This window comes from Lipophrys pholis (genome assembly GCF_963383615.2).
Source record: "Lipophrys pholis genome assembly, chromosome: 7".
In the NCBI taxonomy this organism is placed as follows: Eukaryota; Metazoa; Chordata; class Actinopteri; order Blenniiformes; family Blenniidae; genus Lipophrys; species Lipophrys pholis.
In genome coordinates this window covers 15,774,915-15,801,207 of record NC_137638.1, presented here as the reverse complement: position 1 = coordinate 15,801,207, position 26,293 = coordinate 15,774,915, and the positions used below count along the sequence as shown (strand labels likewise).

The 26,293-nt window shown below is 41.0% G+C and overlaps 1 protein-coding gene across 1 annotated transcript in view; it reads left to right on the top strand.

The window, feature by feature from the left end:
- frmd3 (FERM domain containing 3) overlaps positions 1-26,293 on the top strand; it is a gene marked incomplete at its 3' end in the record, with an annotated part of 61,183 nt that overhangs the window by 3,474 nt on the left and 31,416 nt on the right. Inside the window, exons 2-3 of the mRNA XM_080466548.1 lie at positions 22,588-22,692; positions 23,614-23,656. Coding sequence (XP_080322674.1) covers positions 22,588-22,692; positions 23,614-23,656 — 148 coding nt within the window. The remainder of the gene's footprint in view (positions 1-22,587; positions 22,693-23,613; positions 23,657-26,293) is intronic.

Sequence of the window (26,293 nt, the reverse complement as noted above, 5' to 3'; positions counted from 1 at the left end):
TTAAAAGAACTCAACTCATTCGCTGTAGATTCAAACTCGGTTTACTTTAACCGGATGTTATCTTGACATTAAAGTTCATGCACCTGCGGACCGCCGCTAACTTTTTAGCTGTGTGGTTAACTCTTACCATGGCGTTCACTGGTAACGCTGCGTTCATGATATAAATTCAGCAAAGGAAGACGATCTCTCCAGAGTGAAGAAGAAGGAGGTCGGAGCATCCATGTCCCTCAGCGTTCTGAGCCTGGCTCGGACCAAGGCTCCCTTTTGCCCTCTCCTGAAGAAAAGACTTCAGTTTGTTGCTGCTTAGACAGCAGCAAACCAGCGTCAGAATCAGAAACATTCTGTAGTCCACTGATTTCTGCTTCCAACTCTTCAGCAGCCCTCCGAATCCTGGCTGTTGAAAAGGAGGTGTTCTGCTGGCAGAAACTTCTGGTCCGACCCTTCCCCACCTCCCACCACTGACTGAGAGAAAAAAAAATGTTTTTGATGTCCAGTATCTCCAGAAACAGTTAAAAAGATCACAAAAAATTGAAATCATTTAAAAGCTTAAATGGCAAAAAGAGCCTGATTTTCTATTGCCGGAAAAAAAACCAGCTCTGCTAAAACCAAGTGGTGATGTGTAAAAGCAACAGGTACAATGTGGTAGTTTACAACACCAGTGATGAAAGAGGCAGACATATAAAATCTATCCAGCCTGGCTGCGCTGATTTGAACATCCACCACTTTGACCCATGTGAACTGTACATCAGAGGAGGGTTTTTTTCCTCCACACATCCACCAGGTCAGCCTCCATCACCAGCTGAGAGAGGAAACATGAGGACTGAGGGTGGGGTTCTGCTCCTGTCCTGTCCACACCATCATCTGGACAACAGTTCCAGGTTCCTCCTGTCGTGGATATTTTGCTGTTGTTGTCGGTGCTGTTTGGAATAAAGTGTTAGAACAAGGTATTTCTGTCAGGAGAAGTTTATTGGTGTCCCCGAGGCACAGGATCATGCAGAGTGCATTCGGCTGTCTGCAGGATAGAGTGCGCATCTCACAAGTTGCGCCTGTGAGTCTTAACCGCCGGGGAGGAGAAGGAGGGGTTTGAAGCAGAACAATTGAACTGTTGAGTTTTAGCAATAGCAGACAACTGACCTTGGTTCCCAGGCAGATGAGGCCCTGCTGGAAAAGGGAGTGAACCAAGAGTTGCTCGCTTAAAGCCAGGAAGGTAGGAAGCCTATGATGATCAAATATAATGAGTATTAGGCCAAGATATCATTTTACCACGACACTCCCATTACCACAATCTCACCATGACCAATGTTACTCACTCCGGCCTTCATTTTTTCAAAAAGAGACAAACGCTCTGCACCACCATTTGGCACACCATTTTTTTTCTCATCCAGCACTTCTGTGCTGACCGATTTTCGAAGAGTGCTCGCAGTCCGGATGAACTTTTCTGCATTGGGAAAATAACTCCTCACATCAAACGGGACACGGAAAAGCACACAACAAAACACCAACAAACTAAGTTTAAACTACACTAACAACAGATAAAAGGAACAAACAAAAACACACAGTAGGAAAAAAGAAAACACAGACAAGCAAAGACGTTTGTTTTCAGTAATAATTCGCTCTCAACTCCGCTCTCTATCAAACACACATCCACACTGTAAGAAATTGCTGTAAATTTACGGGGGATTTCCAACAGTATCCTTCTGTATTTTATAATAATTGTAAAATACAGTTAAATATTCATCCCTCACATGTAAATTAACAGTTAAATCAGTCATTTCACAATAACAGTAAATAACTGTAATTTAACAGCACCAAACAGTATTTTCTCTCAACCACCCACTGAGCAGAAAGAGGTCCAAAGCACATCTAGAAGACATCGTCTCGATACATCCAGAAGACGTCCTCAGAGGGGTCTGAGTGAAAGTTTTTTAGACGTCTTTCTTGGACGTTGTGTGGATGTCTTGTCTGGACGTCATATGGATGTCAATGAAAATACATTTCAAAAGAAAAAGGACAGGTCATCAGTCTTACACAGGACAAGCACAGACAGGCAATTTAGCATTGCCATTTTGTTTGGACTGTGGGAGGAAACCAGAGACCCCATGTACACGCAATTAAATCCCACTAACACCACCAACTGGGTTTGAACCTCTGATCTTCTGTCTGAAAAGCAAGAGCGCCGACCAGATTGCCATTGAGACAACAGCCAATGGAAATTCACAGTGCCAATAAAACATTTACCCATGTACGTAGTTGTAGTCACAAGATGAAAGGTTCTCAAAGTGGTGAGTTTCTCTTTGGAGGCTTAAAAAAGGTCAATGCCTTGCGACCAAAACAATAAATGGTCGTAACGCAGACAGTGTGCATTAAACTTCACATGCTGTCTCCTCTTGCCTGTCATGAGCTACTTCCCTCATTGTTTTAATGACAAATCAATAATTATACCGGCAGTTAGACTCAACAGACAGCTTCTGATCCGTCTCTTTCAACTGATTCTGGGGGTCTTAGATGTCCATCGTTTTTATAATGTCCATCATTTTATTTTTATGTGTCATTTGTTAATTAATTCTGGCTGTGAAATAGACGTCTAGATTACGGTCTTGGACCTGTATGGACATTGCTTGCTCAGTGAACAGTGGAGATATGTGCGTACATCCCTTCTCAAGTTCAGGACATGATCTATCAGCATCTTACAGATTATTGCAAGCTTATATTTCTATTTTTATGACAGCTCTTCTTTAGCGATCAAACTCCTAAAGCTACTCATTTTGTAGTGACAATATGGAACCTAACTATTCCTGAACTTGACGTCGGAAACCACAGCTCCATCATATCAATCCATCCAGAAAGGACCATGTGGACTTCAACAGAGCAGGTAAAGTAAAGTTATGCTTGTCTCCTGAATCTGGTAGTGTCCAGTGTTGTTTTGTCTGCATGATTATTGAACTGTTGAACATTTCAGATGTTTCATGAGGACTGTTTCAGTAGTTCAGGTTGCTAACCAGGGATAAGTGGATCAAGCTATGTTGCCAGCTTGAGCTCAACTAGTCTCAGGTGTTGCTGACCTTCATAAAGTTTTTTTAATTGGAAAATGTATGTGTCATTATCTCATCATGTATTAATTTAATTGCACGCTAGTTTTCCAGCCTTTCAGTAAATACTTTTGTAACTAAGGTAGGGCATCCTTTCTACTTATTTGAAGTCAGCAACAAAAGGCAGTAAAGAAGATAATCCCTGATATGTCAGTTTCATTCTCTGTGGTGAGAGCTGTGGTGTTACAGTGGCTCAGCAGTTGGCTAAACCGAATTAGAGCAGAATAAGACAGTAGGGGACACGCCAAGTGGCTTCACCCCAAGCGACCTTCACATGTCGGTCTGCAGCATTAATATTTGTCTTCCCTCTTTGATGGACCAACCTCTCCTGGGTGAGGTCTTTGACAAAGTCCCAGGAAAGTCTCCACTGACATCCAGTTTGTAATGATAATCACAGTATCACTGTCAAGTCTGTTTAATTGTTGTGCTGCTCTTGACTTGAAAAGAGTTTCTCTTCACCGGATGTTTTAAACTGGACTTTACTCCAAGAGCCAGACCCTCAAATTTCTTTTTTCTTTTTTGAAACAGTAGGTGAAAGTTCTTGAGGTAAAAAGCAGCTCTTCATCCAGGTTTGTGAGCCACAGTACCGTCACAATCAGAGGAAGAACATGTGTTTTGCTGCGAGGTGAGCTCTGCCATTGAGTTCCTGCACACCTGACAGGCACACATCTTATACCTGGCCGTTCAGAGAGTTGAGCCGCCAGTTAATTTGTTTCACATTGATCCTTGTTGACAGTGGAGAGAGAGGCAGAAGCAGCTCACAGGCCGTTTGACAGAACAATCACTGGAAATGTATGGGCTTTCACTATTGTGTTACCCCATTAGGCCATAGATAACAAGCATTTATTTAAATAAACATCTTAGAGATTGTTCTGTTATTACAGTTAATCACCAGTTTTGTGAATATATAACTAACCTGTGTTAGCTTATGGTTAGTTGACTGTGCAACCACAAACAGGAAGGAACTGGAGGATTTTCCAAAGGGAGTGAGTGAGGATGAGGACCTCCAATGGCCAGTCTCTCACCAGGTGGAGAAGCAAGGTGTGTTAGTGTGTTCCTGCCATTTGTAACATTAAAAACATATCAAACACATTTTATTATGTACTCCATTGTAGTCATGTCTGTCTTTCTCAATCTGGGAAAAAGAAGAAGGAAAAAATCAGCTTCCTTTGCCTTATCATATTGGTAAGTCTGCACATTTAAACTAATTTTTATGTTTCTTTCTCTACTTTCTTTAATCCTTCATATTTGTATATTTTTCCAGACGTTGTGTTGCAAATTATATTTATTTTAATGATTTTATTTTACAGGCACTCATCACCGGTGACTGAGGAAACCAACCAAATGCTGCTGTCAACTACTCACTGTTTGCTCTTTCTTTCTCCCCTTCTTTTCCTTCTCCACGTAAACTGTTATTGTTCACATGTAAAATACTTGTTCTCAAGCTAAACTGTTCTGTTACACTGTTCTAGGTGCTATTTTAAATCAGTGTCTGAGGTTATGTTCCACGTTCAGTAAAGCCTGTCACTGATGATTGTATTGAAGACAGTTTCTTCCAAATGTGGTAATGCAATAATTTGTCATTTTTGTACTACAAATGTTCTCTATGTTACCGATCTTACAAAGTCTGCTGTACAAATGAGCCTTTTGTAATAAACTACAGCAATCTATACATTCTCTTGTGTTCTATACCAGGGCTCTCAAACGTATTACAGGTCTGCATCTGAGTTTTATTCAGAGTTAGAGGTTAGGAAGGATTGGCTTTAACCAAAAAATCTGTAATGAATATGTCTTTTCATTGAGCCGGCATGCAAAGAAACCCTATGTTGATGATAGAAACTGAGGCAAACACAGCTGAGACAGTTTATTTTGGGAAATTAGTTGTCAATTGAATAAGTTTAAAGTGAGAGCTCTGTACTGTTGCTTTCTGGGAAATGGTGCTGGAGTGAGTGCTCTGCTTTGAGTTCTGGTTCTTGGCTCGTGAAAACTGTGTCAGAGTCAGCGCTCGTTGTACTGCCCACTCTATAATCTCCTCCTCCGAGTCCTCCACTAACTTTTCCTGCTACTTTTCTTCAGGTGAGCTCAGACACATGAACAGTGATTAGGTCTGGGTATTTGATAAGCCCTGCATACTTTGTTTTTACATTTGTGAGGATTTATACGAATGCAAATATAGCAGAACCCGCAGTTCTCCTACTGTCACGTACTGGAATCCAAATATGATAATATACTGTCAAATAATTTACAGTGGATATGCTGTAAAATTACAAAAACCCAGTTATCCTACCTCCCAAAACCGGGGTGATACAAAAAGCTCAGACCTCCAAAAAGAAGAGGACAAGATGGCCGGGCTCAGCGCTCTGGAGGAGAGGCTCCAGCAGGAGGTGGAGGAGAACAAGAGGCTGATGGCTGAGAAAGACGCCCTGCTGGTTCAGAATGAGACTCTCCAGTCTGAGAAGGAGCCCCTCCTGTCTGAGAAGGAGACCCTCCAGTCTGAGAAGGAGTCCCTTCAGTCTGAGAAGGAGGCCCTCCAGTCTGAGAAGAAGACCCTACAGTCGGAGAAGAAGACCCTACAGTCGGAGAAGGAGGCCCTGTTGGCTGAGGATGAGGCCCTCCAGTCTGAGAAGGAGACCCTCCAGTCTGAGAAGGAGACCCTCCAGTCTGAGAAGGAGGCCCTCCAGTCTGAGAAGAAGACCCTACAGTCGGAGAAGGAGACCCTACAGTCTGAGAAGGAGGCCCTCCAGTCTGAGAAGGAGACCCTACAGTCGGAGAAGAAGACCCTACAGTTAGAGAAGGAGACCCTACAGTCTGAGAAGAAGACCCTACAGTCGGAGAAGAAGACCCTACAGTCTGAGAAGAAGACCCTACAGTTGGAGAAGGAGACCCTACAGTCTGAGAAGAAGACCCTACAGTCGGAGAAGGAGACCCTGTTGGCTGAGGATGAAACATTCTACACTGAGAACAAGACCCTAACGGCTGAGAAGAAGAAGCTTCTGTCTGAGAGGAATGCCCTGCTGGTTCTGAACAAGACCCTCCAGTATGAGAAGAAGATCATCCAGTCTGAGAAAAAGACCCTCCAGTCGGAGAAGGAAACCCTCCAGTCTGAGAAGGAGATCATCCAGTCTGAGAAGGAGTCCCTCCAGTCTGAGAAGGAGGCCCTACAGTCTGAGGAGACCCTCCAGTCTGAGAAGGAGTCCCTCCAGTGTGAGAAGGAGACCCTCCAGTCTGAGGAGGAAACTCTCCAGTCTGAGAAGGAGTCCCTCCAGTCTGAGGAGGAAACCCTCCAGTCAGAGAAGGACGCCCTCCAGTCTGAGGAGACCCTCCAGTCTGAGAAGGAGTCCCTCCAGTCTGAGGAGGAAACCCTCCAGTCTGAGAAGGAGTCCCTCCAGTCTGAGGAGGAAACCCTCCACTCTGAGAAGGACGCCCTCCAGTCTGAGGAGACCCTCCAGTCTGAGAAGGAGTCCCTCCAGTATTTGAAGGACGCCCTCCAGTCTGAGGAGGAAACCCTCAAGTCTGAGAAGGAGTCCCTCCAGTCTGAGGAGGAAACCCTCCAGTCTGAGAAGGACGCCCTCCAGTCTGAGGAGACCCTCCAGTCTGAGAAGGAGTCCTTCCAGTGTGAGAAGGAAACCCTCCAGTCTGAGGAGGAAACCCTCCAGTCTGAGAGGATCAGGTTAGAGGAGGCCAAGAAGGTCTTAGAGGAGGAACTCCATGCCAAGAAGAACAAGAAAAGAGGCTTCAGGAGGCGGGCCTCCAGAAACAAAGGAAACGGAAAGAAGAAGAAGACCAAGTAGACAGTAGAGGAGACCTAGAAAGTTCCATAGGATGAAGAACTTTAAGTTTTTTTGAGTTACATAAAAGCTGCCATCTTGGAATTCAATTGACTCTATTGAGTTCTTCCAGTCAATATACATGTATATTGATTTTGGGCTCGTTAATACATTTCTGGTCAATAAAGTTCTACTTCAAAAACCATTTTTTGCATTTCACGAGGCAGCCATCTTGAAAACTGGTGGCCATCTTGTATTTTCAACTTGAGAACATACTTTTGTCAAATAGCATATCCTGAGCATCATTTGTGCCAAATTTGGCACTTGTATCACCAAGTGAAAGATTCTGATAGAATATTGGCTTAACACTCACCACTAATCAATCAAATCAATTTCAATGACTCATATAGGTTGATGCAAATGTCTTTTTAAATGTGATTGATTTATTAGATCTACATGTTTGTGAAACATTCACTTTTCATCCATAATACTGTATCGATGAATAAGTATTGATGAATTGTATGGTAACGGAAACACTGGAAATTACATTTTTAATAACTAAGAGTAGAAATTTAACAGCAACATCACAAATTAAAGCAGCTGAGGATATTGTGACGAAGGGTGGAAAAACTGCTATAAACAAGAAGCTAATTTACAAAATACAAACAACAACCCATGTTTGTCTGGTGTGACATTTTATTGTTTTTCAGTTTAAAAACACTTTTTTATCAAATATAAACATTTGGGTTTTTTCCTCCCTCTTTGCAGGGTTAGGAGTATAAGTACTCAATTTATTCATTGTCTGTACGGCTTCATCCAGGTCAGGGTTGACTCACTGTGGGAGACATCAGGTCCCTGGAAACATCTCCGGGACAACAGCTCCTCTGTAATCATGTTAAATCATTATAATGTATCCTCTTTGAAACGAAAGCTATTTCTCAGGCTTCTGTACACAAATTGTCTCCCGATATATTCCCATAATCTCTCGAGTCTCTAATGTCATTTGTTGTATAGTTTGTGTGGCAAAAGGAGGTGAAGCGTCAGTGTCTGAAATATGGCGGATTGGTTGATGAAAGATGCTTCATGGACTTTTGATCTTTGATCATTTATTTGATTGATGTTTGAGTTTTGTTTGTGGCTTTTTGTACTTGAAGCTGGGATGCTCCTGATCAGTTTGATATGTGCAAACCACTGTTTTGCTGCAGGATTAGTGCCGCGTTTCATGGTGCCTCTCAGGCCCCCAACCGGTACAACTCATTTTATAGGGTTACATATTTTTGCTTAAACGTAAAACTTTGTTTGCCTTCTTGCAGTGAGGTGAACAACAGTTCTTAGATTGACTTCAGTACCATGAAAATTAAAACACCATATTCAAATTTAGGTTGTTTTTTTTGTTCACAATAGGTAACCACAACACTGAAAGTCATGATGTGAGATGTATAAAGCAAATAAGTTTATAGTAAAAGAGACAAGCAGAGTGAAGGCCCCAGCATACTCCCTTTTTGAACCCATAAGAACAAGAAGAAAATTCGGCAGTGACGTCAGCCAGCTGCTGAAAAAAAAGCTTTTTCAGCAGGACTGCTCATACTCAAGAAGCTGCCGAACTCGCAGGCCATGCCCCCTCACAGCAGTCACACGTCTGTGATGCGGAGTTTAAACTTTTCAACTGCACAGTTTATTTATGGCCTCCAGTGCTTTCAGAAATACATTTCTCTGAACTTTTTCAGTAATAAAAGACAGTTTTTGTCCGAGCGCGATGTTGGTCCGGTATTAACTACGGGAGATGACAGCTGTTCGTGATGCGTTCGGGTGCATCATGTAAAAGCCTTGACATTTTAACGAGCTGCGGCGCTCGTACAGTAGCGATGTTACAAGCTAAATATGATTAAAATATGACTGATAGTCATGAGCGAACTGGAACACGCATGCGCAGTGCAGAAGTTTCGGCAGTGCGGCAGTTCGGCAGTTCGGCCAGGGTGGTTGGCACAGCTGAAACAAATGTCTTCGGCCAGAGGGAGCTGGCCGAAGGAAATTATGTCATTTTGTTCGGCAGGACCCCGTACTGTATGTGGAGTATGAAGAGGCCTTAAAGGAGACATATCATGCTTTTAAATCCTTCCTTTTTACATATAAATCATACAGTTGTGGTCTATACAACGCGAAACTGCAATGCTTGGGTCTGAATTCCTCATTATTAGAGCTCCACAGGCCCCTTTTCAACCCCTTTTCTGATGCGCTTCTGAGAGCAACTCGTTTTGGGGCTGTCTCTTCAAATGCAAATGAGACACTTCATACCCCTCCTCCTCTCCAGGTTGCAGAGGTCACACTCGGTTCAACTCCACCCTGTTCGGCCATCTTTGTAGTTTGATAGAACAGATACAATTATCTAGCGGCGCAGAAACTTTATATTCACACATTATTTACAAAATGTCAACAACGGAAGATTTGTCCATCCAGCCATACATGTTGGAGCCAGAGTCGGACCCGGCGGAGCGAGATGAAAATGACGATGATGCACCTTCAGAACAACGTCTTCATATGGATGTAACGCAATGGTGTGTTACTATATTTACACTAACTTCTCCATCCATGCCCACTACTACAATACTGCCTGTATTACAACGACTATTTAACACAGAAGTTACATTATAATCTAAAACGAGCACACAGCGCTAACATATGAAGACGGTGCAACTGCTAATGCTAACAAAACAATGACAGGGACGTCTTATCATCACACTTTTTAGCGTTATATACAGCTTACCGAAGTGCTCTGTTCGTCGTCTCCATAGATAGAAGGAACTGACCGCTCAATCAGACGAAGTCTTTCGGCAAATCCTTCTTTATACTGGCGGAGGTTGCTGAAGCAGTCGTCCTTAAAGTGATTCGCGCACACAAAAATGACCTTACCCACAGATGTGGGTACATTTCTGTGAAAAATAAAACTCAACCAGGCACTTCGAAAAGGTTCTGATGCTGGGAGACGGTGTAACGAAGCTTGTGGGTTACTACATCCAACAACCGAACATTTCGACTTATCCTCTCGTAACTTCGGTTGGACTACAAAATCGCAGCGAGAAACAAAAATGGCGGATTGCTCGAAACGTCGATGTCCTAATTTGGCAGTTCCGCTGAGAATACTGTGACGTCATTGTTCAAAAAACGTAATAGAGAATAGAAAAATCGAAACCGATCGCAAAATATGACCAAAACAGAATATAAAGATATCAACGGAGCACCTGAAGAGACTACTTTGAACTTTTCTGTACTTCTAAACACTCTAAATATACACCAAAATGCATTTAAGGGCTAAAAAAGTGGATTTAGCATGATATGTCCCCTTTAAGGATCCAGGAGACTTTGACAAAGGCCAAACGTGATGAGGAAATTGCCTGGTCATAGGAGCTCCTAATGAGCAGGTTTCAGTGATGGTTCTAAGCAGGCTGTGATTAGCACCTACTAAAAGTGGTTTGTTACGCGACAGCCAGCAAATCAGTGGCTGAGTCATGTGTGTGTGACGATAACACTTATTGATTTGCATCTGGAGAATAGATCAGCCAGCTTGGCCCGATCCAACAGAAGAGCAACTGTGGCACAAAAATCTTATAATGAGACGTCAGAGCAGAGTCCATCACAGCTCGCTGGGTGTGGAGTCGAGTCGCCTCTGACTGGCCTTCACATTCCTGCGGACTCTCGCCCGTCACTAAAAAGCCTAGAGTGAGAAAATGAACACCAGGACGGGACCATGGAGCAAAGGAAGAAACTGCTTCATGTGACGAAATACTTTTTCTTCAACATCAAATGGACAGCTCAGTGCTCAGTGCCTTGAAAGAGAAAGACCTCCGACCGTTTACTTGTTAAAAAGGACTGAGCAGCACAATGGTAAGACAATAATATGTTGGTGGCTTTGTGATGCTCTGGACATTGTTGTACTGTGAGCGCAAGTGTAGGATTCATGTTCCTTTCACTATGAAGTGTACTCAGGGTGCAATTAGCCAGGAGGATGGCAGGAACAGAGGGGCTCAGCTGCATCTTTGGATGAGGCATCCCCTTTTCTGCAGAATTATTCTTTGTGCAGGGGCCTGAAAATGTCTTTCCCTGATCAGTGTCACACTGATTAAAGCTACTGCACCAGCACACAAGGCAGAACACGTCACATTTGATTAAACTTCAGTTTGATTTCGAAATGGATGTAAATATAAGATGGTCCAAATTATTTTCTTGATTCTAACCCTTTTTATGTTACTTTGTGGCTTTTCTTCTGCGAAGCGTGCGACAAACAGGTTGAAAGCCCACATGAAAAGCTGTGAGGGTTGGAATGTTTTTTTTTTCTTTCTCCATTCTGCCAATATGAAAAAAATATACTCATTAAAAGCGGCATGTTACATGGTTTTGATAAAGTACTGTTACCGCACAGCATCCGACAAGTGCTTCTTTGTGTGCTTTATCAGATATATAAATGAATAGTAATTTTCAACATTAAAGATGTTCACGCCAACAACCATGCATATTGGCAAGATAACAGTGAAGCTGTTACCTTCAAAGCAAAGCAGTTGTCTAACGTTCAACATTTGGCATTCATTTTCATTAATTTAATATTTTGTTATCGACCTCTCTCAGGGGCCGCCTGCCGGCTGTATGATACTCAAGTCTGATCTACATGATAATATCAATTAACTTCGTTCAGCGTGGACACAAACAGGAAGTGCTTTTGCCACGATAATATGGAGTTGAGTGTAGGAGCATATCTGTCAATATAATGACACCTACTCTTTTCTGTAGTACTTTCCAACCATTTTGATGTAAAACGTTTTTGAAAGGTCTTCGTGTTGTGAGTTGTGTGAGGTGTGATAACAGCTTGCGGCAGAGCTTCATTACTTGTGCCTCTAAGTTATAGATATATTTATCATCTCATTTTACTTTGACATTAAGAATAGCTTTAAGTTTAAGGCGGATGTGGGTATGTGGAAGTGTGCTCCGTGAGTGTTTTGTCTGTGTGTGTTTGGCCCACAGGGGGTGAACGTGTCCAGCCTGCTGCTCTCATGTTCAGTGGTAATGTTAACTCTGACCTGCTGCAGGAGAGACACGTCAGGATCAATACGCACTGACCTCCTCTCTTTTTCTCCTCTCCTCCTCCCATCTGTCCTTCTCCTCTTTCGCTGTTGACTCTCAGCTCCTCCTCCACCTCTATCCCCCTCTCTTTCACCCCACTTGTTCTCTGCTCCAGTTTCCACTTCACATTTACTCCTCTGACAACCTTTTCTCACTTTCTATTTCTACATCTTCCATCTTTATCATCTTTCTCTCCTCATTCTCCTCCCTCCCTCCCTCTCTCTCTCTCCTCCCCTCTCTCCTGCTTCTCTGTGACACATCATGTATAATTAAGGCAGATCACTGTTCTTCATGAGGCCAACATCAGTCAGCTGTCAGTGAAGCGCTCCGCCGCAAATGCGTGTGTGTATATATGTGTGCACATGTATGTATGTGTGTTTGGTAAGTCGCATGAAACATTTAAAAGTAGTCACTGAGCCAAACTTCTGCAATTATGGACATTAGTTCACTATAAAAATGTACACCAGCCTCTACTCAGGGAGACCTGTTGTAATTAATTTAGCTGAAGTCTCTGTTTCTTTATTTTTTAGATCATCTTATCAATTTATCACTGACAGGCTATTTGAAGGTGGATGTCGATGCTGATATTGCTTTTCACAGCATCCGCTTTCTGCTTGGTCAAGGAGAGGCTGTGCTTTTCAATGTTCATGTTGTGTGTGTGTGTGTGTGTGTGTGTGCGTGTGCGTGTGCGTGTGCGTGTGCGTGTGCGTGCGTGCGTGCATGCGTACGCGTGTGTGTGTGAGCCAAAATTAGGCAATGCACTTGTTTCCATTGGTAGGTATTCTTTGGAGAAAGTTATAAATAGCACTGACTTTCTATTTTTGTCCTGCTTGCTGGCGCCTCTTTGATGCTCCCGCGAAAAGAGAAGATGACTAAAGAGAAATAATAATCCTTTTTCTGACTCTGCTTTCAACTGGAAAGAAGCAGATAGATGAGGCTGAAGGAGGAAGGGAGAGAGAGAGAGAGAGACCACTCCCAGAAATAAGATGTGCAATAAGGAAAGAGAGTATATATATATATATATATATATATATATATATATATATATATATATATATGTCAGAGTGATAGCAGAAAATCATCAAGGTGTTGGAAGAAATGACAGATAAGATGAGGCGGAGTGGCTGTGAAAAAAAGATTAAGCAGATTAAAAGATGAAAGAGATTTGAAGTGAGACTGGCAAGGCGTGCAGAGTTTGGAAACAGAAGACACAGGTTGAGAAAAGAGGAAAGAGCAGGAACATAAAAACAGGCAAACCCATGACAGAAGGGAATTGGCAGAAAATGAAAGAGAGCAGGAGAGAGAAGAGGTAAGATTGCTCAGTTTACACTTTTCACGTCATCCTTATGATGGTCGGGCATTTTTCATGCTTCCCATCACTGTGCTGACCATTGACCTCCATAATTAGTAGACGTCATTTCATGTTACAAACACAATTTTGACAATCAGGTGCTGTATAACTTTGTCTTTCCTTGCTTTTATCACCTTCATCATTACTTTCGCTCTTAACCACTGTACATGTTTGCTAATATAAACCACTTTGAAGTGCATTGTTGCAGAAATGTTCTACAAATATTACAAATAGAGTTTGAGGAATCAGGTGTCAAATCAATAGACATTTGTTGAAATGAGATTTAATTTAAATTTGAATTTAATTTGAATTTATTGAGAGGAAAGCCCCTTGAGATGCACAGAAGGAACACAGAACATAAAGACACAAAACATAAAACAATTGACATGCAGTTTCACTAACCAGCACAATACATAATGAGTGTAACTCTGGACAACAATAAGACTGACGTAAAACACCGGACAATCTTGCTCACACAACCCACTCCTTCAATCATATCAGTGAACCTTTACATACAGTCAATAAGAATAAAAATACCGCAAATTGCATATCACATGGAATCAATAAAAAAAAGAAAAGCAAAACAAAACAATTTGTCACAAGCATAAACAATCAGTCTTGAGTTGAGTATATAAAGAAGACCTAAAGAGTCCATTAGAGGTTATAAACTTCAGTGAAACGGGGAAGTGATTCCAGTCATTTGGGGGCTCCTTTTCAGCCGAAGGAACGCTGAAGGATTAGTATTGAGAACTTCTGAGAGAATAAGTTGATGTGGATGGAATTAGTAAACATTTTAAGTATGGGGGTACATTAAAGTAGACGCATTTGAAAATCAATTGCAACCAGCAATTTGAAATGATGCCAGTGGTTTGGAGGTCTCATTATATTTAGTCTATTTTTAAACTGGTTCATGGGACAGACTGACAACTTGTCCAGGTTGTATCCTGCCCTCACCCACAGTACACTGGGATCAGCTCCAGCATCCCGGGACCCTGAACAGGATAAGATGGATGGATGGATGGATGGATGGATGGATGGATGGATGGATGGATGGATGGGCCATCTTACTTGTGACATATTTTTTCCGTCGTCATACCTTCCCAAAAATGTATTTGTTTGTTTTTTCCCCATTTGTCAAAGTTTAAAATTACTTGAACCAGTTTATTCCTATAATGTTGCTACAAAGAGGATCTGTATGACTTACAAGTATGGCTTCCAGGTCATTTATGATATCTCTAAATACTGATAAATACTCAAACAACCAGAAAGCAGAGAAGTGGAACTTTGTACCATTATACTACGATAACCCCCAAGACCTCTGGTGTATGACAGCCAAAAGCACGGTATTACTGAAGAATTGCAATATGTTGAGGTTTGGAGCAATTTTGAGGGAGAAAAAGGGGGTAATAGCATTAGCTGATTGCACTTTCTTTTTTTACAATTTTACACCCATGGAATCAAAACGAATCCAGTCAACATAAATATTGTAATATCTGTAAGTATCATAAGGGGGTTAAAGAGTGAAAGTCGAACAGAGGATTAGCTATGTTAAATGAAAGCATACACAGTAGAAAGGTTAAACATCTTTGTTAATTCAGCATCTAGAGAATGTGGTTATACAGGCTATAGAGAGATTTGGGAAATAAAAAAAAAATTACTCTGATAAAATTGTATCCATGCCCATTGCTATTATCACTCGTCTGTTCAAAACAGCAGTTCGCTTTTCAAAACTTGATGCTATTACATTCACTTTATTTTGAGTCTACAGCTGTCTTCAATAAACACACAAACAAATCAAACTTATACAACTGTACCAATATTCACAATCTCCTAAATCGTGCTTGTATTTTCATGGGATGATGGTAAAATAATTCTATATTATATTTTGCTTGGAGGCAGAGTTGCTGAATGTGCTAAAGGCTGGTTGAATCAAACAACAGGCTCCATCTGAACAAGTGTTACCTCAACCACTTTGTATTTCCGTTGTTATTTATTCATTTCTAATATGTAACAGACAGAAATAAATCTGTCTGTGGCCCTCAATGTTTCACATCATACAAAACATACTTAACAGTAAACAATGTCATGACATGTAAATGTGTCATGACATCAGCACATTTACACATCAGCACACACACACACTGACTTACTGCATCATAGATATGAACACCTATGCAGCAATGCACTCATTTGTGCTGAAAACACCAAGAAACAGATCAAGTCACAATAATTGGCAAATTTAAATATGTCGTTTCTCCACCCTCAGTTCTTTTTCTTTTTTTTTCAAGCGTTACTTGTTTTCTTGGCTCTAAATTTTAAACCTGCTGCAGTGCAAAGATAAGAGAGCGGGCTTTAGTGTATTCTCCATGCTCACACACTCACAACAGCAGTGTTGCGGCTGCACTCCTGTCGTTAACGTCACACTTTCGCTGCCCCTCCATCCTGATGAGTTAGTGTCTAACTGCGTGAGGCGCAAGACGGATGAAGGGCCATTTTAACAGAAACGGCCCCTGCTCTAAAGGATATTGGGAATTTACAGCCCTGCCTCAAAGCACATTATGCTGTGTGTCCAACCATGAACTTCATGTGAGGAGGTGCATGGGACATGCTTTATGTCATGTGTGTTAATTCCTGCTTGCCTTTGTGCTTGTGTGTATGTGAGCATCTCTGGAGCAGTGAAGGAGCTGATAAGGTAATTGGTTTCTCTCCTTCCACACTGGGACAAGGTCACAGTCACCGTGCTGTGACTCCTACGGATGGAGAAGATTATTAGCTCAGTGATATATAATTACATAAATGTTGAATTGTGTTTCTTGATCAAATCTTTGACAAGTGACCACATGAGCTGTGTGTTACAGAAGGACTTCCTGAATGTGCACCCATTTAAAAATATATTTACTATTTCAAAAAAAAAAATTAAATAACCAATATCATTTGAAAAAAAAATCAGTACTAATAGCACTTTTTAGAATTAAAATATGTTTTCTAAGTTAAATTACAACAATAAAGCTCTGATGTAGAAAACACGATGTAGGTAAACATTTTTGTTATTATTTTAATGTCTGACTGTTTTTTTGACTTCATAAAGATAAATACCGATTAAATAACTGCAGATCACCGGTGAGTCAGGTATTTATCATCTCACTCTGTAAGTCTTTGTAATTTTGACAAAAAAAGTTGAGACAACTCACTCAAAACCTGAGAGTGTTGATGCGTTTTAGTGGTGAGTACTCTGTCCTCACAGGAATAATTACCCCCAGTTAGAGTCTGGGTTCCCTTTCTCTGTGCGGGTTCTCTACAGGTATCCAAGTAATGTTTTTGTGTTTAATTGCTTTACATGACCTATAAATCTGGATGTGAGTGTGTATGTGTGTCTCTCTGTGTTTGACCTTTAAAGTATTGTTACCCTATCCAAAATGAGATCAGGTCCACCTGAGCTGAACAAGTAGTACAGAAGATGGATGAACATCCGGATTGCACAATAGAATTATCTTACAACTCACACCGTCAGTGCAAAATTCAGCTGATAGTTAGGAGGAAAAACAAAAAAAGTTGTTCACTGTGGTCTGTCTAATGGATCCAATTAATGATTAAACAAAAGACACACAAATGCCAGCGCTGTAGCCCCGGGAAAGAGCCGATTATGTTTGTGGGTCAGTGGTTGAAGAGGTTAAACTTAAACTGCTCTTTGTGCTGCTCATGAGATCAATACTGAACTGAGATATGGCACACTGCCCCGTCCAGTGTCTCTCTCACTGTCCCTTTCCAAACTCAAAAACAGAAATCACAAACAGAGTAGGATGATGGTGACAATAACCCAGAGGTTCCTCCTCTGGGTAATCACAACAGACGTGATTCATATTTCAGCTGACTGACTGCATGTCTTGGATCTTCTGCTGCTCTCGTCCAGTCAGTCATTGCCTCAGAGGACGGGACGTCTTAGCATCCAGACTCGGCATTTTACTTTTAATATCTCAGACATGTTCCTTTTTTTGGTCATCCATCCACCATCCATCCATCCATCCATCCATCCATCCATCCATCCATCCATCCATCCATCCATCCACCCATCCATCCATCCACCCATCCACCCATCCATCCAAAAGTGAGAAAAGGTCATCTGCATGCTGTGAAATAGGGCTTTGAAGGGGTTTAGACCGAGTTATTATCTCCTGCTTTGATTGCCTGCACTGCTTTCCCCACACCCAATGTCCAGCTCATTGATTTGTCTCAGCCGTATCCTCATCAAGCCCGGGCATCGATCCCTTCATTGGCTGTGGGCCCCGTGCTTTGGGTGGTAAACACAAACTGCCTTTAGAAATATTGGCCCTGCAGATAATAGAAGGACAATGTAGCCACACATGCTCAAAAGCCTACTTGCATACGAAAGCTAATTGGTAAATGAATTGGCAAATTGGTTCACGAGCATCCGAAACCTGTTTCCCTGGAGAGCAGCAGCAATGACAACAGAGAAAAAGTGCCTTTTGTTCTTGTCAGCTCTGAGAAACTGGGTTTGTGTGGAGATGAGGGAGGCATATCATTATTTTCAAATTCCCTCATGTGTCTTCCCCTCTCTCTCTCCTGAGGATCATTCCCGGCCAGTTTATGCAAATAGGAGGGAGCGCTTGTTTCTTCATGGGGTTACAGCAGAAATTTTACGCTTCCTCCTTCACAGTGTTCCAGCCCAGCCAATTAGGTATGCCGTGTCATGAAATGAACTGTGTCGTAGCCGATAAGGACCCGTCATAATTGAGCTGGCATGCATATTAATTAAACAACAAGCGGCGTTTAACTGGGCCAGGACACCCAGGGTCCTAGTGCTTGACTTATAGCTATCGCACATTCTTGATTAGAGCAAATCATACACTTTTTTGTATGATTTATAATACATCTTTTAAAACGCAGAAAACTGAGTTACACTTTGTATATGATAATATATTGACATTTCCAGAGTGCTTCATTACACAACAATACAAATGCAAAAGGAATGATCCCAGTAGCATTGCTTTGTGTAGTTTTTGTAGTAATAAATGCACTGAACCCACACTGAAAAGTTATAGAAAGAGTGTCGAGGTATGGTTGATGCACTCACAGTTTCTGATGAATTTTGAGTTCAGTCAGTGACTGAGCCAATTGCAGCTGCTGGCAGCGAGCTCAAAGCTCACATCTGGACAGATGGTGCACTGAAATTCAGTGAAAAACATTGCAAACATTTCTGCAGTCAGATTTGGGTCAAAATCAAAATAGAAGTACTTTTTCTTTCTTTCTTTCTTTCTTTCTTTGTTTATTATGTTTTAGTTTAGGTTTTTTTGCAGGCGGTACATGAAAGAGTTGCAACTTAAAAACCATCACCTAAAAATCGACACAAATAATCCCGATCCGGTGAGATCTGTGAGAGAGACGCAGTGGTGTTTAACTTATTCTGCACTCTGTTTAGGTCAGAGCTTCTGATTCCCCAAAGTTTATGTGATGAAAGTTAGAATTGTCTACATGTGTTTTAATCCTCAGCATGTTGGTGGGTTCCCGTTATTTATTATACCTGGATTTTAATTTGCTTGGTCAGCGTCTGGAAGGGGTTTCTTTCCCGAGGAAACGTGGTAGAGGACGCATGCACACACGCACACACTCTCAAACATGACAGAGTGCACTTTGCTTCTGCTAAACTGAACACACTCCGCACTGTAGCTCCATTTAAAGTGTGCGTATGCATCTGTGTGTTGAAGCAAGTCGGAGAGAGGAGCACTTTGCCATCATTAGGTGAGATCATGTAGAGACAGGATGACCGGGTTAATTTTTAATGCCCAGCCTTTGGATGCATAAAATATGTATTCAGCCCTTGTTGGACATGACATAGACTCTTTATTTCTCTCCACCTCACTCTGAGTCGCTCCCTCTTTCTGTCTCTGCCTCGCCAAGTCAGTCTTTTGTTGTGTGTTTGCTCTCCTTGCCTCCGTATTCTCGATTTAAGCACCTCAGCACGTTTGGCCCTGTTTCATTCTCTGTCTAGTCCGTTTCTGTTTCTTCTCTGTTGGCATCAGTCTACCTCTCTTCTCCCCATGAACGTCTGTGCCGAGAGCCAGACAGAGGAAAGGTGTCATTTGATGGTGTGGCCAGGGACAGCTCCGAGCGTTGCTGTTTTCGTTCTGTTTCATGTGATTTCTCCTCTCCGTGTGTGCCGCTGTCTGTTTGCACTTCGGATTTAACAGCTTAGTAACACTGTTGTCACGGATCAGAAGAAAATCCTAAAGAGATGTAGACAGATACACACAAACAGACGGATGCCAAAGGGACCGTGCGGCTCAGACAAACTGAAACCGGCTTTTTTAACCTAAAGGTATGCACCACCGCAATCAGACAATCACAGCTACACTCACAGGGACACACACTTGATTTACTTGCCGGTGTCACGATGATATAACTGCAAACCTGAATCAGCCTCCCGGGACGCTGGGCCTCTGAGATCACTGACAGCTGATTGTTTTTGCGCTGATGAAACAGAGGTCACAGTGAACAACCAGCCAACTCAGCAATCTGTGAATACAGCGTGAGGCAAGTTACTGGAAAATTCTAATCCAAAACTATTACTGAGTGGCTTAGCAATTAAGATAAAGTAGGTAATTACCAATGTTGGGCAAACTAGTAAAAATAAATGACACTTTTACTAGTTATTTCTTTAAAAAGTAGTGGTTACTTTATCAGTTCTTTAAACAAAAAACAAAAACCAAACAGTTACTTGGGAAATGTAACTGGTCTCACTTTTATGAGTGTCTTTAATTTAAGGTGTCTTAATGACGTCCACATAGATGTTGCTCTCACACATCGGCTGAGCTTTCAGCACTGTGAGGGTCAGTCTGAAATTTCATTACTTCAACGTCAAATAGTGGTGTACACATGTTGTTTAAGTCTGTTTGAGTTAAGTATTTATCATTAAATTCCAATGTTTTAAGCTGCAGGTGTCAACAAACCAGGATACAATTTAGAAATAAACATACTTTCACCAAAACATACTAAGGCCGCAGAGAAATTAATTCCATAACTCTATAACATCTGAATGATTCTACCTGGCAGTCCTCACTTTTTCCTTCTAAGGAGGTAATAAAATAGCTCGACGGTAATTTCAATCCGTCCCAACTTGACCTGAACCTCACATAATGGCATGTTGCTGCAGTGATGTGGTAACTGTATGTTACTGCCTGTGTGTCTTAAAATGGCTAAATGACTGGGAATGGTGGTCGATTAAATATTGAAGTGATAATGTGCACTGAGCTGTGTGTTTGTAAGCCTACATATGAACTCCTTCTGTGTATAGTGGACAAGTACACTTGTTTTATTTTTAATATTTTTTTCACCGTTGGATGCATTGACCTCAATTTGTTGCCTGCTTCACTACAGCGTGCCTTTGATGCATTTACAAAAACTGTGTTTTATGTTTGCTCTGCTTTGAGTTAAGTTAGTTGCTTGTAGCAGATGTAGTACCATCCTCCATTCTCTTGTAGATATTATTTCCAACTGTGTTTTTTGTTGTTGTTTTTTTTACTATATATTTTTTACTATTCTAGAACAATTGCTGTTTCATTTCCAGCAAACATCTTGCAGCTTCGGTACACTGCAATTACTGCACACAAAAGATTGTTTACAGAGAAACGGCGCATGACTCACCAAGAAATGTGTTTCAAAGGTTGCCTTGGAGAGATATTGCGGTGTTTAGCCAATATAGCATATGACGAGGGATTTATATTTGTGTAAAATTAAGAGGAAACACTGGAGATTAGAGATGACTCAAGACAGGCCTCCTTTGGAATTTTGAGAACTTAAGATAAAGGTTTTGAGTGTGTGTGTGAAATCCATTTACCGTTCAATAATGACCAGGACAACTGTCTTGTCTTACGCAGGTTGATGTGCTTGAGGGCCACATGCAGAGTGATTATGTTAATGCAGTTAAAAACATCTGGTGACTAACAAGTTCCAATGACAACAATTAAGTAGATGATACTATATTTTATGTTAAATCAACATGTTTCACCTGCATGGTGAAGCCAAACAGCCTGACTTCTGTGTGTCAGGTCTGTGTCTGTGTCAGTGTAAAGTCTGCCTGTCTCACCTGTCTTCTTGTTTTATTTTGACACTCACCTGTCTCATCTATGTCGCTGCGCACTTGTTCTTCCCTCCGTGAGTCTCATTCGTGAATGTGCTTCACCTGTGTCTTCCCCTTCCCCAGCGTATATAAACTCCTTTCTCTCATGTGTCAGTTGCCAGATCGTCTTTGTGCCTTGTGTCAAAACAGTCGCGTTCTTCCTTGTGTTCTTAGTGTTTCTCTTCGTGTTTTGGATTTTTCTGGTGTTTTGGATTCTTTTGGAATACTCAGGATACCTTTGCCTTTGAAATAAACGGAACCTTATCTCTGGTGTATGAGTCTGCTTCTGGGTTCACTACTGATCCGTGACACTGTGTTCATGTGTGTGTTGGCATGTATGTTTATGTCTGTAGTTGGTGGGAAGTAAATCACAACAAGGTCAAACAGGCCATTATTAAATCAATCAGACCTGCTTAGCCGAGCACAGAATTCACCTCCATCAGCAGGTTTTGGAGCAATTTTATGACGACGGCATACAGTACGAGGAAATGTGTCCCGTAATATGATTAATGAAACTATTAACAATTCTATGGATATTTGTACATTTAGACATGATCATGATGATGGTAAAGATGGAAAGTTTAATATGAAATGATCACATCCTCCTCCTACACACACACACACACACACACACACACACACACACACACACACACACACACACACACACACACACACACACAGACATACATGAGTAATGCATGAGAACCCTTCTGGATGTCTGTAGGTGATGAGTGGATATTGATTGAGGAGCAGGTAATCAATGTAGAATGATTATTGATCGTTGATGTGTCCGTTCTGTGTTGAGAAACTGCATATATACTGTATTTACAGGGACATGTGGCCTCGTCCAACCAGGACAGAAATATAATTGCCAGGAGACCAAAAATTAGCTGACGAGTTTGTTTTGATTGAAATATTCAACCCTGAGGAATAAGTTATATGTGAGTACCACCCCTCAGGGAGTCATTTTGGTGTGAATATAGTGGGGGGGTCTGGCTTCCATCAGATGCGTCTCAGAGGTTCATTGCGTTTATCAGCTCAGCGTGAAGGATTGCTCATGTGAAAGTACTTGAAGCTGATAGATGAACACAGAAAATAATGAATGACTCATGTGTTTTATTTTCTTTACAGAGAGACACCAAAGGCCAGTTCCTGTTGGACCATGTGTGTAATCACTACAACCTGCTCGAAAAAGACTACTTTGGTATTCGATATGTGGATCCTGAGAAACAAAGGGTAACTAACACACATTAATTCCATTTTTCTCCAACAATAAATTAGTGATATTGCGTTTCTAGCCTCATATAAGGAGTTACAGAGTCACATTCTGAGCTTGCTCAGGCGCTGTGTTTCTAAATACATAAACTTCAAATACTTATAATTTCAAAAAGGAAATTAACAAACATATGAATAATTGAAAGATTTCTTTAGTTAAAGGACAAAATTATTTTATCCACCTTGACTTAGTGAAAGCATTAAAATCATTGCGGTTGCTTGTTTCGCAGCTTTTGCTCTTCTTTTTTTTTTTCTCAACTGACTTTCATTCACCGTTTGGAGGTGAAGAGGAACCGAGGTGGATCCCCTTCAGTCAGGAGTGCATTTACTAAACCATCCACTCATTTGTCCAGTAAAACCCCCAAATGCGTGGAAGTAATGGATATATGTAATTAGAAGAAAAACTTTTCCCTTCACGTTATTTTTAGAAGGATTAATCTTTCTTCCTGCCTTATTGGTGTTATCAATGGAGGATCTTTAACATTCACCTGTTCCATATCAGTAACAAATCCTGTCCAGTATGTCATAAAGACTCCAGTGAGGTCCAGTGTAGAGCTTGATTTTTAGAACAATTTAAATGGTTGCGATTAGACAGATATTTCTCATTGTTCTCAGTCTACAAACTTTACAGACTTTATACTTTTAATGACTCTAAACTGAAAACTAACCAAAGATGCAGTCAAGAACAAGTATTATTGCGTAATGTTCAAACAGCCCTGGATACACTGATGCTCTAAATATGGCAGGATTCAATTATTTATCAAAAACACAATTATGTTTTTACTTTCACAAGCTATACTTTTAAACGACTCTGTTCTTCTGAATTAGCAGCATTATTTCTCGATGCCTTGTGGTCTCATTGTCTTTCTCTCTGTCTCGCAGCACTGGCTGGAGCCCAACAAGCCCGTAGTGAGGCAGATGAAGTGTAAGTGTCCATTCTGCTCCCTATGTGTGTGGTGTGTGTGTGTGTGTGTGTGTGTGTGTGTGTGTGTGTGTGTGTGTGTGTGTGTGTGTGTGTGTGTGTGTGTGTGTGTGTGTGTGTGTGTGTGTGTGTGTGTGTGTGTGTGTGTGTGTGTGTGTGTGTGTGTGTGTGTGTGTGTGTGTGTGTGTCCTGAGGGTTGTTCTCTTGTTGGAGGGTCAAGCTTTACAGCAAGCAGACACACCACAGGAAGTCTGGAAGAGTCACACAGTCATGCACTCACCAATGACAGAAAGTGTAAAATATACAAGATTTTGAAATTCTGTATGCTGCAGTGTAACTATTTTTTCATTCTCACAATATCTCCAATTTATATTGCGCTTTATGAGTAATATTACTAATGTATGAATAGCAAGTAGAGAATTTAGATATCAAGTCTCATTATAGCTGTTTCTGCTTGAAGTAGTGACAGATGATGATGAACTGCAACGTTTTCCTCTCAAAGACCTCCGGGAGACAAGCAGAGACACAGTGAAGACAAGGTGACAACAGGAGCGTTTCTTAGAAAAACAGACAAACAGTCAGAGAGACGAGAGGCCCAAAAAACAAATTCATTCACTCACACGAACTACGGTAGAGGTCACAGTGGAGGGAAATGAAGCAAACAGGCTGCCTGTAATCGATGTGCGTTATAACCAAGTTCTCCTGAAGTTTGAAAAATGAAAGAAGATTTTACATTTGTGGAGATTTGCTGAAGCCTGATGACCTCTTACATCTCACTCCCAGTTCATGAGTATTGTGACAAAATCCAAACAAAAGGCTTTGAACTGATGAGAGCACAGTCACATCCGGAGTCCATCTCTTTAAATGTTAGAACATACAACAACTTAACAACGGACAATTCGATCTGAGCCCGTATAAATCACTGAGTTGCAAAATAAACCAGAATTGCACAAACACATTGAATAAATTATTGAGGAAAACCTATTTCTGGAGCTGGATACTCCTGTGTTATTGGACGTCACATGTCTTTGTCTTAAAATAAAAGTCTGCATGAAAAGGCGATTTTTTGGATTGTTAGATTGAACCTACATCGATTTGTTTTGGTACCAAAACGTGACAGACTCCCAGGGTCAGTTCTGGCTACAAAAAGTTGAGATCAGATGTTTGATTGAAGTGAGATGACAAACTACAATTATGAACATAAGATGGTTTAAACAAAGATAAGATATGGATAAAATGTATGTAAAAGCCTTAAATAAAACCCAGAGAACAGTAGGACATAATTTCATTAACATGTTTCATCATAGAAGCCTTAAGATTGTTTTATTCCTCGGCAATTTGATTCAAATGCTTAATTTCTATTTATTTTTAAAGGCTGGATTACAGCAAATAGACCTTATTGATGTGATGTGAAGAAATATTGTGTTTATTATTGTATGAGTAGTTTGTTAGTCACATGTGGACTGGAAAGTACAGGATGTACTGTTAAAAATAAAAAACAAAAAATAAAATAATAAAGGTGATATGGGTAGATAAAGGTTAAAAATCACTGTGTTAACTGGGTTAGGTGTATACATGTGGATGGATGGATGGATGGAAGGAAGGATGGATGGATGGATGGATGGATGGAAGGAAGGATGGATGGATGGATGGATGGATGGATATGAGAAGTGGAAGGGACCTTTGTTGTTACCTATCAAAAAAAATGCATTAATATTTCAAATCTTAGGAATGTAACAGTTTCTTCAAAATGTATTCAGGGGTTATTCAGGAGTTATGTTGTGTGAGAAAAGAAATGCACTTACTCTGGCAGCACACACTACTTTTCCTCCTCATAATTCTTTTCTCAGCCATATTTATATTATGTTGGTCTCACCTTCCTTCTTCTCTGAAACCAATCAAAATGAAAATGGCAATCTTGTAAATGTGACGCAGGTAATAAAGGCATAATGACACGGGCACTGACTGACTAATGTGGTTCCTAGTCTGTTGAGAAGAAATCAGATTGCGCTGAGTCGGCCGCTGAAGCAACAAAAGGGGACATTTCTGCTTTTGCTTCATGAAATTTTAAAGCAACTTCCACTTTTTCATTCACAATTCATGCAAAGGTTTGGGGATTTTTATTTAAAACAGACGACAACAAAAAAATACAAGACACAAACATTTTAGTGCACACTATTGTCTCCTCTCACATCTTTACATTTGTCTCTCATTTAAAGAAAATGACTTTAGACTTTCTTTTCTTTTCTTTTCTCTATCCTCCTTTTCTCCCTTCAAGTCTCTTGTCCCCCCCCCCCAATCCTTGTAATGACTGTCCTGTTCTTTCTGTCTTGTTATGAATTAATAAAAGAGCTATTAGCCGTGCATTCTGCTCCGCTGGAACATGTGCGAGGGGACGGGAGGCAGAGGCTCAGAATATCTGTGAAAACTGGATGGAATGAGAGACGGAAGACGGAAGAATGAAGGGAAAAAGAGTATTAAATGGGGAGGGTGCTTCAAAATAGAAGGAGGAGGCAGTGACGGAGAATGTTGCTAAAGAAAGAAGTCAGAATAGAGAAAGAAGAAGAAAAAGAGCAAAAAGGAGCGATTGGAGAGACAGTTTGCGATGAGAGAAGCTGACAGAGACCGAAAGAAAGAAAA